Source organism: Pelodiscus sinensis, chromosome 3 (assembly GCF_052426305.1).
Source record: "Pelodiscus sinensis isolate ZL-2025 chromosome 3, ASM5242630v1, whole genome shotgun sequence".
Lineage (NCBI taxonomy): Eukaryota > Metazoa > Chordata > Testudines > Trionychidae > Pelodiscus > Pelodiscus sinensis.
In genome coordinates, this window is record NC_143054.1 from 54119248 (window position 1) to 54134195 (window position 14948).

Sequence of the window (14948 nt, forward strand, 5' to 3'; positions counted from 1 at the left end):
CCCAGAGGACGAGAGTGCTTGAGTCTCTAAAAGGCTGGATGTGTTAAGGAGCTGATAGCCAGCTACCATAAGGAAGACTCCCTCTTGCTGAAGGCAGGAGTAAAAAGATGTCTGTCCTGGAAGCCGTGAGAACCGTCATAGCTTCCAAAGGAGACTGTGCAGTTCTCATTGTTGGAATTCGTTAGAAATGGGTTAAACAAACATCTGATGGGGTGGTCAAGATTTACTTGGTCCTTTTGCCTCATAGCATGAGTCTGGACTTGCTAACTTTTCAAGGCCTATTCTAGCCTTATATTGCTGTGATTGGTGATGCGGCATTGTATGTTTCTGTAAGTCTTTGAGTATGCACAACCTATTGCATGATATAAATATTGACTGTACGTGTTCTGATGTCAGGAGATTTTCACATTTATTTTATATATCCATTATTCATGTTGTCATTGTGAATTTTATTAAGAACAGTTTGTATGAAATCTAAACATTGTTAGCTGTGAATGAATTTTTACTATTGATGAGTTTCTTTGAAAGTGATTGAGTCTGTTCAAGACTAACCAAAGCAGTTTGGGTTTGATTTTGGGGTTTCCTGCCTTAAAATGAGATTGCAAAAGTGAAATGTTGGAGAACTAGAACCTAATGCCATTCTTTTAGTCTGAATGTCTTAATTAACCAATTTTTAGATTGGGTTTTCTTCTTTGTGTTTTCCTTAACTGTGTGTTTTCAGAGCTGTAGAATTTTTCATCAGGGATAAATATGAAAAGAAGAAGTATTACGACAAAAATGTGATCAGTGTCTCCAGTGTAAGTATGCAGTTTTTCTAACTGCAGGTAATATTTTTTGTAGTTTTCTTGAAGCTTTATATTACTCTCGGAGAAATTTAAAATTTTTACTTACAGTATCTCTTCTAAGTACTTATCTGAGAATATTAAATAGATTATAAAAATGTGGAAACATAATAGTAAATGTTCATTTGGTCCCCAGCCATACAATGCTGACCTCCATTATCTGTGTATTTAAAAAAATATACAGAGAACTGTCCTCTCCCCCACAAAAACCTAGAGGTGAACAATTTGTTTGTGAGATAATTATAATTTAGTTAAGCTTGTGTTTCAGAGTTTAATTTTAATGGGAACTTTAAACTTTATTTTGTAAACATTTTATTCAAGTGTCAAACTAAAACACAGAGTATGAACTTGGAGCTGTATTGATTTTTTTTTTCTTGGTTACTTGATGAAAAAATTATTAAATTGAGAGAATAATAAAAAATTTAAAATCACTGCTTTAGAAGACTTCTCCCTTTGTAGGCCAAGAAAAATGAAGTGAGAAAGATCTTGCCAAATAACCCTGAAGTATTAAGTTCCCTGAGTTGGGAAAGGGGAGACTACAAATTCAAATCTTACCCTCACCTCCTAAGTGCAGTTTAAATTCTCATACCATTCCAGCACCCTTCCTTCCAGAATGACTGAACCACTTTTATCCTTTTTCTAACTACTGTAAACTTCCTTCCCAAAGGCAAGGATAGAATCCAACAATGCTGATCACCAATATTCTACTAATAATTAAATGTAATGATATGAACCAATGTGAAAGTTTGTCAAGCTGCTGGTCTTCAAAGGGCTAACAATTACTTCTATAGCTCATATAGTCAAGATATGAGCTGGTAATATAAAGGCCACAAAGGTTTCAAACTGTACTTTTGGGCTGTGTGGGAGGGAGGTGATTCACACAATTAGACAACTTTAAAACAAGATTGATAGTAGTTTCTCAAACTCAGATGAACTGCTCTTTTGAAATGGTTGATATAAAAGCATATGAGGTCAGTGATACATTTTTTTGCATTAGAATGTGAGTTTGATGTTGAGGTATCTATTGGAGGTTGAAGTGAAAGCCTTATGAACCATTAGTGTGTAATCAACTCTGTTACAGGCAATATGAAGAGGAAAATATGTGTCCTTTTCTGCCATGGGCTATTGGATTTCCACTGTGATCTATATTGTGGTGGGCAATAATTTTTTGCTGAAGGCCACATCAGAAATTTTTGAAGTGGCCCCAGCTGCTCTGGAAGAGGTGGAGCCAGAATACTTCCCTGCTTCCTCACCCCCGGACCATGATTGGTCTGGGGGTGGGGGAGTAGGTGAAGTCTTTGCCCCTCCTCCTGAGGTGCCCCTTAGGTGCCCATGCCCTTGACGGTGGGAGGAGACTTCATGTGCCTCCCTGTTCTGCTCCCAGGCTAATCAAGGCTTAGGGGCGAGGGGGAGTGCAAAGTCTTCTCCTGCCCTGCTGAGAGCGCATGGCGCTTCTAAAGCACTGCACGCTCCTTGCAGGGTGGAGGAAACTTCTCGCGCTCCCCCTGCCTTGGGACAGAGGGAGTGCTCAAAGTGTCCTCCCATCCTGCCAGGAGCACATGGGGCAGGGGAGCGGCAGGGCCTCCAAAGGTTGGATCAACCCACTTGGCGGGCTGCATCTGGCCCGCAGAGGCCCTTTTGCCCACCCCAATCTGTTATGGAGAAGTCCTAGTATTTTCTGTTATCTAAGATTAAAAACAATCCTTCTGTTGTCAGCTCAACTTTTGCTAATCTCCACTCTTTCAAAATAAAAGCAAATAGATAATAAAACCTTTGACAGGGAGTGTGTGTCGTGTGGTGAGATACCTAGCATTCTTTTTTGGGCACTGTGAAATAAATGTCAGCCTAAAATATGTTATCCTAGATCAAAGAAAAGATATTCTGAAAAATATGAAGCATACTGGGCAGTATGTTGTAGAGATGGATGTCCGTATTTGCAATCTTGTTGGGTTTTTTTACTTTTTTGGGGGGACAGGGAGAAGTGAGAGAGAACGGGAGCATTCTAAAAAAAGTGTGCTAACAACTTCCAATCTGGTTTGAATCAACTCAGTTCCCAGAGCAAAGTCCAATGTTAAAACCCATTAGCGGGGAGGAAAGCACTGCCAGTCTCCTGACAGATGACTTCAAGCTCTTCCATGAGTTTACCTAGCTCTTTTCTGAGCTTTGTTAAAGTGCTGGTCTTCGCGACAGCCTCTGGCAGGGAGTTTAAGTTGACTGCATGTTGTGTGAAGAAATAGATTCTTTTGTTTATTTTTAATTCTGCTGCCCATTGATTTGATTTTGTGATCCCTAGTTTTTGTGTTCTGGGAAGGAGTAAATAACTTACTTACTCCACACCAGTCATGATTTTATTGATCTCTATCATGTCACACCTTAGTCATTTATTTTCTTAGCTCCCACATGCTGATCAGCTCCTGGCGAGCCAGCTTTCAGTTAGCATAAATCAGAAACAAAAAACAGGACTATGTAATACTTTAAAGACTAAAAAGATGGTTTATTAGGTGATGAGCTTTCGTAGGCCAGACCTACTTCCTCAGAAGTAAGAGTAGTGATGAATGAACTTAACTTGAAATTAGAGTCAGGAGAAGTGTAAAAAGCAAATGTTGTCACCCATTGCTGTATGGTAACTTGTTAGTGTAGAACAAGGAAAAGTTTTACTCTGAGTTCAACTTTTTTTACTCTGAAAGTTTTGTATTTCACCATTTTTTTTAGATTTTGAAGCAAGTTTTTGGTTTATTTTCCAATTGATTTTATCTCACTTTTTATTCTTTTCCTTCCTCATTATCACCTTCCCCCCAAAAAAACTAGAAAACCATTTGGGAATACAGGTGACAGTGCAAATAAATATGCAAAAAATAACTTTCAAGTATAATATTGTACGCAGGAGTTTAGACATTGCCTGTGTTGAGTCAGTGCAGACACTGACCATTTCCCCCTTTAATGGAACCTTACTTCCAGATAAAGATATGTTTTTTTTAATTGTGATGAAAATGATTTGAATGCGATGAGAATGATTGATTTGAATTTTTGAAAGCAGTTTATTCCAACATTGAGGGTTTAGGTCATAGTGACTTAGCACTAGTGCAGTGTTTCTTAAACTGTGTTCCACTGCACATCAGTGTGCCACAAGGTAGTCGGAGGTGTGCTGCAGAGAACAGAGTTCAAAATGGCCACCCTTAAGGGGCGGGCGACCTTTTTGCTCAATAACTTCCCCCCGACCCTTTTATTTTTTTGGCTCAACAAAAAATCCTTGGTGTTCCTCATTAAAAAAAATATTGTTTGGTGTTTCTCATTCTTAAAGATTAAGAAACAATGTACTAGTGTGTAGTACTGTGTATGGTAATAAATGAGCTAACTTTAATTTCCTCATGTTAAATATAAATAGCAAATGTTCCTGAGACCTCTCAGTAATGTCATTTTATTTGATGTACCTACTGTGTGACACATTTAAAATTTGAGATGGTCTGAAAATTAAGTTGGTATTGATTTGTTTGTGAAGGGGCGAAAGGTCCAGCTACTACAAGTTAGTGTTAGCAGAATGTAAAATATTCTTGAAAGCACAATGTTCTCTTCGGGTGATGTCTCTGTGGTTACTCCACTCTAGGTGTCAGTGCATCTCTGTGCTATTGATTGATTTTATAGCAGTGCCTGGTCAGGATGTGTACACGCAGTTGGTGTTTTGTGGCATAGGCATCTGTTTAGTATGTGAGTGTGATCTGAGCCCCTTAGTTCCTTCTCTACCATAGAGTTCTGTAGGCAAACTCCAAAGTAGAGGGGAGGAGTTCGGGTAGTGGCACACCCATAGGTACACATATGTTTGAGAACCTCAGTTGTTGCACAAGGTTTGTAACCTTCTCTTCTCCTTTTAATGATGTCTATAGGTGCTCCACTTTCAGTGAATATGAAGCAGTACCCTTCAGGATGCAGGGACTTGAGAGATGCAGAATTGGTAGAAGCAGACAGCACCATGCAGTCTAGAAGGGTGTCTGATGTAGGGATGATGGTTCATGAGTTAACTGGTAAAGATTATGTTTAACCAGATAACTGATTAAACAGGGTTGGGCAGGACAGCTAAGCCTGGCCTGCTGCAGGTGGGGGCTGCTCTGGCTGTGCTGGAGTGTCTCTGCCCATGGCATGCTTGGCTTGCTGCAGATAGGGGCTGCTTCAGCCAGGCTAGAGCACCCTTGTCTGCAGTGTGCTGGGCCCTGCTGGAACAGCCCCCTGCCTGCAGCGGGTGCGGTGTTGCTCCAGTCCACCTGTTAACTCCCAGTAAGGGTGATGCTTACCGGTTAACCATTCACACCCCTAATCTGACCTGGTGTCTTCGATTGCATAATGTTTGGCATTAATAGATCAATAATAAGAAAATTGTGTAAAAAGGCTGTGGAATTAGACATGGCTTAGGTGGAGTGAGGAGATGTCCTCAGTGGATTTGAAGCTATTTGTTTGGTAGCAGGACCTAATATAGTCCAATATCCACTTGAATGGTTGCTGATCAGACACCACACTCTTGGAGTGCTCAGCAATGTACAGGAAAAGTCTTGGGGATTTGTGAAAGGGTTTAGTTCTGTCCAAGTAGAATGCAATTGCACATCTGATGTCAAAGGTATGAAGTGTTGCATTTTGTGAATTTTTGTGGGCTTTGGGATAAAATGTAGGTAGATGTATAAGTTCATTAAAGTGGACAGTGGACGCCACCACCAGTGGTCAAACCAACTGCCTAGGCATCTAAAAGGGCACCTACTAGGGGCCCTGGTTTAACAGGCACCAATGGCATCAAGGACACCCGAGGTGCTTCGAGCACATTCAGTATTCCTGGCATAATGTGAACCCCTTATGCAATCTCCTCCACAGGTGTCAGGAGGTGACAGGGCTAGTTCCAGTTGCCCTCCAGTATCTCATGCTAACCCCACATCTCCCAGGGTCGTGACTGCACCAGTGCCCCACCTCATATACCGGGGGACTCAGCAACGGCTCACAGAGCATCATCCCACAGCCGTTCCCCAATGCACAAAACACAGGTACCAGCGGGACAGGACAGGAGGGTCAGAACTGAGCCCCCTGTTCAGCCTTCAACTCGGCATCACTCTCCATTACCAATAAGGGGCTCACCATGTTTACCTGCTTTGTCTCAAATCAATGCCTATGAAAGGGGATTCAAGGAGTAGGTTCTCCTGTCAACACTCCTCCCCTGAGAGAGCATATGCACCTTACGGGGCATACGGTCTATGACCTGTATACTTTCAGAACCATTGTGTTCCCCATCCAAGGGCACAGACCTAGAGGAAGGGCAAACTGAGGATGAACCAATGGTCCAGCAAAAAGATATACCACCTAATGATGACTCCTTCTCGACTCCTGATGAAGCGGTTATTCCGAATGATCCAGAACCTAGTGATGACCTTAAACTGTTGCAGGATCTGTTTAAGAGAGTAGCTATCAGGAGGTAGTTTTATCACAGGTGCAGGAAAAACACCACAAGCTCCTAAAGAACCTGCAGCCCTCTGCAAAATCCAAAATTGCCCTGCCTCTCGATCTCTAGATGAAGCTTTTCTTGAGGTAGCTGAAGAGGTATGGCAAACCCCAGCCACGGTCTCCACAACCAACAAAAGGGCCAACAAAGTATTTTGTCCTATCAAAGGGCATGACATTTCTGTACTTACACTCTCAGCCTAACTCCTTGGTGATTGATTCTGAGAACCAAAGGGCCAAAAACCCGCACCACAAGGCTCAGGACAAAGACCACAAACGCTTCGATGTCTTTGGGAGGAAGATGTACTCCTTCTCAACCCTGCAACTTCGCATAGCCAGCTATACATTGTTGCTTGTAAATCTTGATTTTGACAATTACATGAACTAACAGAGCTTATGCACAATATTGCAGAGCACAAAAGACCTACCCTTAAGGCAATCATTAAAGAGGGATACACTGTATCCTGGACAAAAAACAGGACTATGTAGCACTTTAAAGGCTAACAAGATGGTTTATTAAGTGATGAGCTTTCGTGGGCCAGACCCACTTCCTCAGATCAAATAGTGGAAGAAAATGGTCACAACCATATATACCAAAGGATACAATTAAAAAAATGAACACACATGAAAAAGACAAATCAAATTTCAGAACAGAAGAGGGATGATCGGGGGGGGGGGGGGGGGGGAGGTACATTTACATCCCCCTTCTGTTCTGAAATTTGATTTGTCCTTTTCATGTGTTCATTTTTTTTCTGCTACACCAGACTAACACGGCCACAGTTCTATCACTATATCCTGGACAGTGCTACAAATGGCCCTAAATGCTGCAGATATTGTGGCTAGGTCTACTGAGACATCTGTGGTAATGAGACGTGCATCTTGGCTGCAAGCAGCAGGAGCCCCTAAGGACTTCCAGTTCAAAGTAGAGGACCTGCCATTTGATAAGACCAAACTATTTGCTACAGATACTGACAAGGCTTTGCACTCTAGCAAAGATTCACACATTACTTTGCACTATACACATTACCAGACAGACAGGGATACTGCCTTTACTAGACAACAGCAGTACTAGCCTTTTCACCAGAATCCGGGAATGCCATTCTCTACTTGCACATGCGTAGCCTGCCTGATGACTGCTTGAAAGTCTCCGATCCGTGGCATTGAGACGAGCCCGACACCAACAGTGGAGCACACAGGGGGACACACATCTCGAAGAACAATCGTTACTGCATGAAGTGAGTAACTTCTCTCTCTTCCCCAACAAGGTAATACTGTGAGCACCACAGGCATAGGCATTCTTACAACCATTGACCCCATTGGATGACACAGTATCATTACCCAACGACCTATTGCATACCGCTCTCTCTCTCTAGACACCAGTCAACAGTTTCCTCTATGCTAGGCTATAAGCAACCATCACTCCACAAAATGGCTATTTTATAGGGTTGCATTTACTTGCATCTGACAAACTCTAATGGGCAGGCCCAGAAAGACCTAACTAAATGAGCCTGTTTTGTGGGTTAAAGGACTAAAAAGTCAATAAAGAAGTACTGGGAAGTAGGGATGTAAGAATTTAACCGGTTAACCGATAAGCTGATGCTTATCAGTTACTGTTAACAGTTGAGCACTGCATAGGCCAGGAGCTGGCAGCCTTGTGGAGCTGGGAGCCAACAGCCCCACAGTGACCCATCTAACCAGTAGTATTTTGATTGGTTATATAGTTAATATTTTTATACCCTTTTTACATTCCTACTATAGTAGTGGGAAGAGTACTACTTTGGCCTTGTGACTTGATGTAAGAAAGCATTGTACTCATTTTCACTTTAAAGGCAACTTTTGATGCACTAGGTTCCTTGTAAAAGTCATACTCTTTATGTGAACCTACTGTGACATCTTCTGATTGTTTTGGTTTCAGCATATAAGTAAAGTTGATAGCATGAACAGGTATTTAATTTCTGAAAACCAAACTATTGACATTGCAAAGATACTATTTCACTGGGTTTCAATTTGTTTACATAAAACTGCTTATTACAGTTGTGTTGCGAACCTATCAGTCTTATTCACAGTCCTTTGTAGCAGCTACAGGATAGTGGTTGTTACAAGAGATGTGGAATTGCTAATATTCTATGAATATTAATGTGCAATTCTTGGGTCACATGCAATGTTTATACAGTCAAGTCAGGTAATGTTATATAACTATGGTGGGATTAGAATTTCCAATGTGACTATTGATTTAGATTTAGTGCTGTTGAAAGAAACTAAAAAAGCAACACAGCAGATCTAAATAAGGACATCTTAGCACAGTTGAAAACAGTGGTCAAGCTGTTAGCGTCACGTATCCTTTGTCTCTATCAAGTTGCAAGCTTTTTTGCCGAAGTTAGGAGCCTGGAAATTAAAAGGACACTGAAGTTATAAAGACCTTCCTTGGCATTAAGAATGGGGAGCACTAGCCAGTTGCTTTCTGGAATGACAGGTTGACATGGACTGCTGAGAGAATCTAAAGAAATTAGAGAGCCCCAGATCCAGGGAATGGTAATCCTTAGGGAATAATTAGGTTATGTGTAGGGTTAATTTTGTTGTTTTAAGGCCTCTTTTAAAAAAATGCAGTGGTTCTTGGAGGCCTGGTCTGAGAGTGGGATAATCTTGTGATTCCATCTGGAGCCAGGTGACAGCTAGAGGTCTCAGTTGTGGGAATGGTGTACTCCACAAAACCAGAAAGGGTACAGTAACTGAGATATCTGTATTAAAAAAGAGTTTGAGGAATTAAATAGACAAGCTTTTTAATGCAGTGGATTCTTGGTTATATCTCCATATGCTTTATTTCCTTTCCCTGGCTGTAGGACTTCATTTTCTTTAGTAATAAGCCTCTCCTCTTTGCCTGGAGTCTTCCATTACTGAAACTTCTCCAGGTCCTTTTACACTTAGGTTGTATCTTGCATGTCTGCTTACTTGTCTTTTTTGTGCCTGTCAGGAGACTGGGTTATAGGTGGTCAGATTGAGGGCATAAGGTCAGAACTAGATTATCAAAAGTCAGAGAAGGCAGGAGCAGGGCTGGGACAGGTTGGATGTGGGCAGGAGTTGTGGAGGAATGGAGCAGCACTTGGTAAGAGACAAGTCACAGGGAAGCTGAATGTCTATGGGTGTGTGTGCTGAGCCAGCTTTTGCTGCTGCTTAGCTTTAAGAACTGTCCTGCTAGCTTCATCAGCCAGTCAGGTAGGATTGTCCATTAAACATCTTAGCTGGCTCATTAGCCTATCAGGACCATTGAGTAGGTGCAGCTACAGCTGTAGTAGTTTTTCACCAAAACATCTTAACTGCACTCCACAAACAGGCCCACTGACATGGGCAAAAGAGGCAACTGTCCCGGGGCCCGGTGATTTTAAAAAGGGCACGGGGCTCCCCTCTGCCACCGCTGCTACTGTGCTGGAGCCCTACACCTTTTAAATTGCTGCTGGAGCTCCAGCTGGCGCTGAAGGGTGGGTGGGTGGTGGCTAAGCCCCAGCCCTGCCCCTTCTGTCTGAGGTCATGCCCCTTCCGGGAGTGTTGAGCCAAACCCCTCCCCCCATCTTGCATAGGGGTCTGACAATTTTGTTTCCCCTCCTGGTTATAAATATATTTTGGAGGGGCAGGGAGGATTATAACATTCAAAATGGAGCTGTTGGAAGACCTATTGAGATGATCCTATCCTCCTAGAAAAACTTATTTCATTTATATACGCTTTACTTTTGTTATGGAAACAATTCTCTAGATCACACAGTGGTCCTTTAATACATTAACAGCTCTCAAAATGAACAAAGGATCAACATGAACACTATTTGAAAAGTTTTCCAGTAGGTGAGACCTCATTACTAAAGTAATACTACAGTATGATCCCACTTGTAGATTTATTATCCATATCCCATTTTACAGACAGAAGTGTGTTTTTTTTTTTTTCTTCTGAAAACCATGATTCTGGAAACATGATTCTGTGGTTCTGTGTATGTCTCCCTTTACTGCTTAGTTTGGGTCTATTATTAAGTGTGTATTGGCACCAAATGTAATAGAGACCTAATTGGGATTCTAGCTACTATTGCTAAGCAAATAATAAAATATTTTAGTAGTCAAAGGTGCATTTAATTTTTTACTACTAAATATCTCAAAGGCCTGAATTAAAGGAGAAGTCTAATTGCAAGATATAATTAACTAGATACAAGAGTTAAACTTTAAAATGGTTTACTTGTGTTTGAGGTTCAATTCTGAATTTCTTCTCTGTAAATTAACTGTGCATATGTTAAACAGACACTAGAGGGCACCCTTGCTTGGTTCAGCTCTTAAACTCTGCATTAGTTAAATTTAAACATTGAGGAGTCCTGTAGCACTTTAAAGACAGATTTATTTGGTCATAAGCTTTTGAGGGCAAAGACCCACTTTGTAACATTTTAGGTACTGTTCTTTTGTGGTCTTATGAAATCCATCCATGATTTAGTGCATGTTTAAAAGATTTTTTTTTTTAATTTCTTGGTGTCTGAATTACCTGGGAAACCAACAGTGTCAGAGTTAAATAAAAGGTTGTGATATTTTTGGTGTTGCTGGGTTCTTACTTGGCATTGTTTTTTTTCAAAATAATAAACTAAAACGCTACACATGCATTCAAAATAATGAAAGAACTTTTTGGAAACAGCTTGTAAAAGCTTTTGTAAAGTTACTGTAAGTATACATGTTTATGGCTGTTTGTTTAAAAGTAGTCACTTCTATGACTGTATACTTCCTTCATGTATTCCACCCAGGATCATATCTAGGTAAGTATGTCAGGTTTAAAACTGAAGCAGAATCCTACCTGGTACTTTAGAAACTTTATCCTTCTAATTCCCCTCCCCCCTTTAATACACATTTAAGAATATTTCACTTCTGGTAATGAAATTTGAAAATTCCAACTTAATAATTTTCATTCAAATGAAAATCAGTTCAAAGTGTACAGGCAGTCCCCGGGTTACGTACAAGATAGGGACTGTAGGTTTGTTCTTAAGTTGAATCTGTATGTAAGTCAGAACTGGCGTCCAGATTCAGCCGCTGCTGAAACTGATCAGTTTCAACAGCGGCTGAATCTGGACACCAGTTCTGACTTACATACAGATTCAACTTAAGAACCTCAGGCATCCCCAAGTCAGCTGCTGCTGAAACTGATCAGCGGCTGATTCCAGGAAGCCCGGGGCAGGGGCTTCCTGTAGTCAGCCACTGTCAGTTTCAGCAGCGGCTGACTTGGGGAGGCCTGGGGCAGAGCAGCTGGGGTGCTGCTGGGTTGGTCCAGTAGCGCCGCCGCTCCTCGGCGCTACTGGACCAACCCAGCAGCACCCAAGCTGCTCTGCCCCAGGCGTCCTGATTCAGCCGCTGCTGAATCTGACCAGCAGTGGCTGAATCAGGACGCCTGGGGCAGAACAGCTGGGGTGCTGCCCGGTTGGTCCCGTAGCGCTCAGAGCGGCGCTACGGGACCAACTGGCAGCGCCCCAGCTGCTGTACCACAGGTGTCTGGAGCAAAGCCACGGAGCACGGGGGCAGCGGGACAGCGGGACAGCCCAGTCGCGCGTGGCTGTCCGCTGCCCGTGTGCTCCGCGGCTTTGCTCTGCTTTGCCCCCCCCCGTCCTCCTGGTCTGCAGACCAGGGGGATTGGGGGCGGGGGGGGTAAAGCAGAGCCAAGCCGCGGAGCGCGCTGCCTGCCCAGACGCGTCTGGGCTGTCAGCTGACCGCGCACTCCGCAGCTTGCCTCTGCTTGGCTCTGCTTTGCCCCCCCCCCCCGTCCCCCGTCCCCCTGGTCTGCAGACCAGGGGGACGGGGGGGGGGGGCAAAGCAGAGCCAAGCCTCGGAGCGCGTGGGCAGCGGACAGCCCTGTCCGCTGCCCACGTGTTCCGCTGCTTTGCTTCCTCTCCCTGGTCTGCTGGAGACCAGGGAGAGGAACCCCGTTCGTAACTGCGGATCAGACATAAGTCGGATCCGCGTAACTCGGGGACTGCCTGTATTGCACAGATCTTGGCAAAAATGTAAAAGGAAGTTAGGTACTGTAAATGTTAAGCACTTTTCCTATGAGATACTATCATATTTAATCTATTAATTGGATGGTAGAACAACTGGGCAGTAATTTCAATTCAAAGCAATCAGTTTGTATAGGTTATTAGATTGTTTTTCCAGCTAGAGAGTGAAATAAGAACATTCAAATAAGAAACTGAAATCTAGTGCATTCTATTACATTAACTTTTATTCCTATTAAATTGGATCTTTTAGTGGACCAAGAATCTTTGTTGGTAAGGGTAGATGATGAGGTTAAAATCTTAAATTCATGGAAATGTTTTAGATGCAAAAACATTTTGAGTAATGATGATTTTAACAAATTATTTACCATAATGTCTTGTGCAAAACATCTGACACAGTGAAATATACCACTAAGTTAAAATGGGCAAAAAGATCCACTAAGAAAAACAATATCACCAATAGTGATTGAAAAGGAAGAGCTGGTTGGGGCTAGAAGGAAGAGAGGCTTGAATTGCTGTAAGTGAACTGGTTTCTAGTAGGTCTTTCACAAATCCTTGAAAACATGTACAGTGGAAATCTAACATACATTCTGTGAAATAGGAATAGGGGGAATCTATAAATAGTTTCCAGATTGAAGACCCTTCCTTGATATCATCCTGCAATGAAAGAACTTGAAGACAGATAAGAGAGGATCCAACTGATCTCAGTAACCTTTCAAGAAATGTAGCTTTTTATAATTTAAAATTTTTATAAAAAGCATCAGTTCCTCTACACACTAAGGCCAAAGTGTGCTTCGTGTATTCAATAACAATATAACTGGTCACACTCAGGTTTCTCAGAATAGTCATCTTGCGAACTATTGGTATCATTGTTTCCTCTGGGCTAAACAAAAATCATTCAACCCTTGACAAATAATGTTTCCAAAGCTCTTATCACCATAATATCTTGATATTAGTTGGCAGTCCTTACAGAGCTGAAAATACTGGTGGTATCTCAACCCATGATTTAGGATTATCCCCTGAAGATTTCAATTGTATATTTAATAGCAATGGTAATGTAAGATATTGTTGGCTTCGTCAAAGAAGATGAGACGACAGCCCACTGCCTAAGTTGGGCATTCCTCTCCTGCTTGGATACAGCTAATCTAGTGTCAAATGGCCTACGATCTTATCAAAGAATGAAGAAACAAAGTCACAGTGGACAACTGTTGAATCAGTTGTTGTCATTCTGGATTCAAAATGTTTGATTCCAAGTGCATTGTAATACACTTAAGATGTTTAAAATTGTTATGCCTATTATGTAGGCACAGGGTTTTTGTGTTTGTCATTTAGTAAATGGACTAATGCTGCAACATATGTTTATGGTATAGATCATGATGGGCTCAGAAAGTTTGATACCTACTGCATCATTTGAATGTGTGTTATGTCCTGGCTAATGGAAGTTATCATTTGTTTAACGGACTTTAAAATGCAGAAAACTCCAATTTTGCAATTTAAAAAGATTCCACCCCCCAACCGCAAACGCTGCCTCGTATTTTGATTCTGACCCATGTGTGAGAGAATTGAAGAGTATGTTTCTAAGCACCAGAAAGAACAGCTGCACATTTAAATGATTTTATGGGGTGTCTTGCACATCTGACCAAAGACTTGGCTGTCTTGATTTTAAATAAGAGCAGTGCTGTAGCACCTTAGAAACTAATAAATACTGTATACAGAATCCAAGATATATATAACAGCAAAAGCAATTAACTTTTCATTGTAAAACCAGTGTTAGTGAAGCTAATTAAGTGGGCAGGCTGTTGTAGTTTACTATGTATTATTACCAAATCTTTTCATGCTAAAATAAGGCTATAAGTGACTAACCCCCATGTCTTCATTTTGGAAATTAATTTGGTAAAATCAAAATGCTGAATGTGATATCACTATTTCCATAGCAACAGAAAATTATAAGCATAAGATTAAATTTACTGCATTACACAAGGAGAGTTGCTCTTACAGTAATACTAGTAGTTTCTATAACAAAGTAAAAGCAAAAACATACTGACCAAGTCACATTTGTATAAATGTTTCACTTATGCAAGTTTAACCCAGGGTGAAATTTCTTCTTGAAAATACTGAGCACACTATTTTAAAAATGAAACCAAACACCCTTTTCTTTTCTAGAATATTATGCACCAACCTTCAGAGCAAAGCATATTTCCAGGGTCTGTTTCTGTATGGTTAGTGGATATTAATATTCAAAACATGCATAAAATAGCTATAGCAATACTTCTGGGATCTTCTATGACAAACATGCAACACTAAAGATATAACAAGGAGTTTATTTGTAATTTTCAACTACATTGTAAGAAGTTGAGTCAGTTTATTTAGTAAAAAAAGATAAGAATGCCACTTTAAATATTAGCGGTACAAGATGGGTGAGGTGGTAATTTTTATTCAACTAACTTCTGTTGGTAAAAGGGACAAGCTTTTGAAATTACGCAGAGCTTTTCTTCAGTTGCTGGAAAATACTTTTCCCATGCTTGAAGAAAGAGCTCTGTGTAAGCTCAAACTTGTGTGTCTCAACAGAAGCTGGTTCAGAAAAAGATATTACCTAACCTACCCTTTTTCTTTATTATTCTCGGATCAACAC

At 41.3% G+C, this 14948-nt stretch overlaps 1 protein-coding gene across 3 annotated transcripts in view; it reads left to right on the top strand.

The window, feature by feature from the left end:
- SMAP1 (small ArfGAP 1) overlaps positions 1-14948 on the top strand; it is a 197755-nt gene that overhangs the window by 53786 nt on the left and 129021 nt on the right. For all 3 annotated transcript variants that reach the window (XM_075923713.2, XM_075923715.2, XM_075923714.2), the window contains exon 4: positions 722-797. In XM_075923713.2, the coding sequence (XP_075779828.2) occupies positions 722-797 (76 nt within the window). The remainder of the gene's footprint in view (positions 1-721; positions 798-14948) is intronic.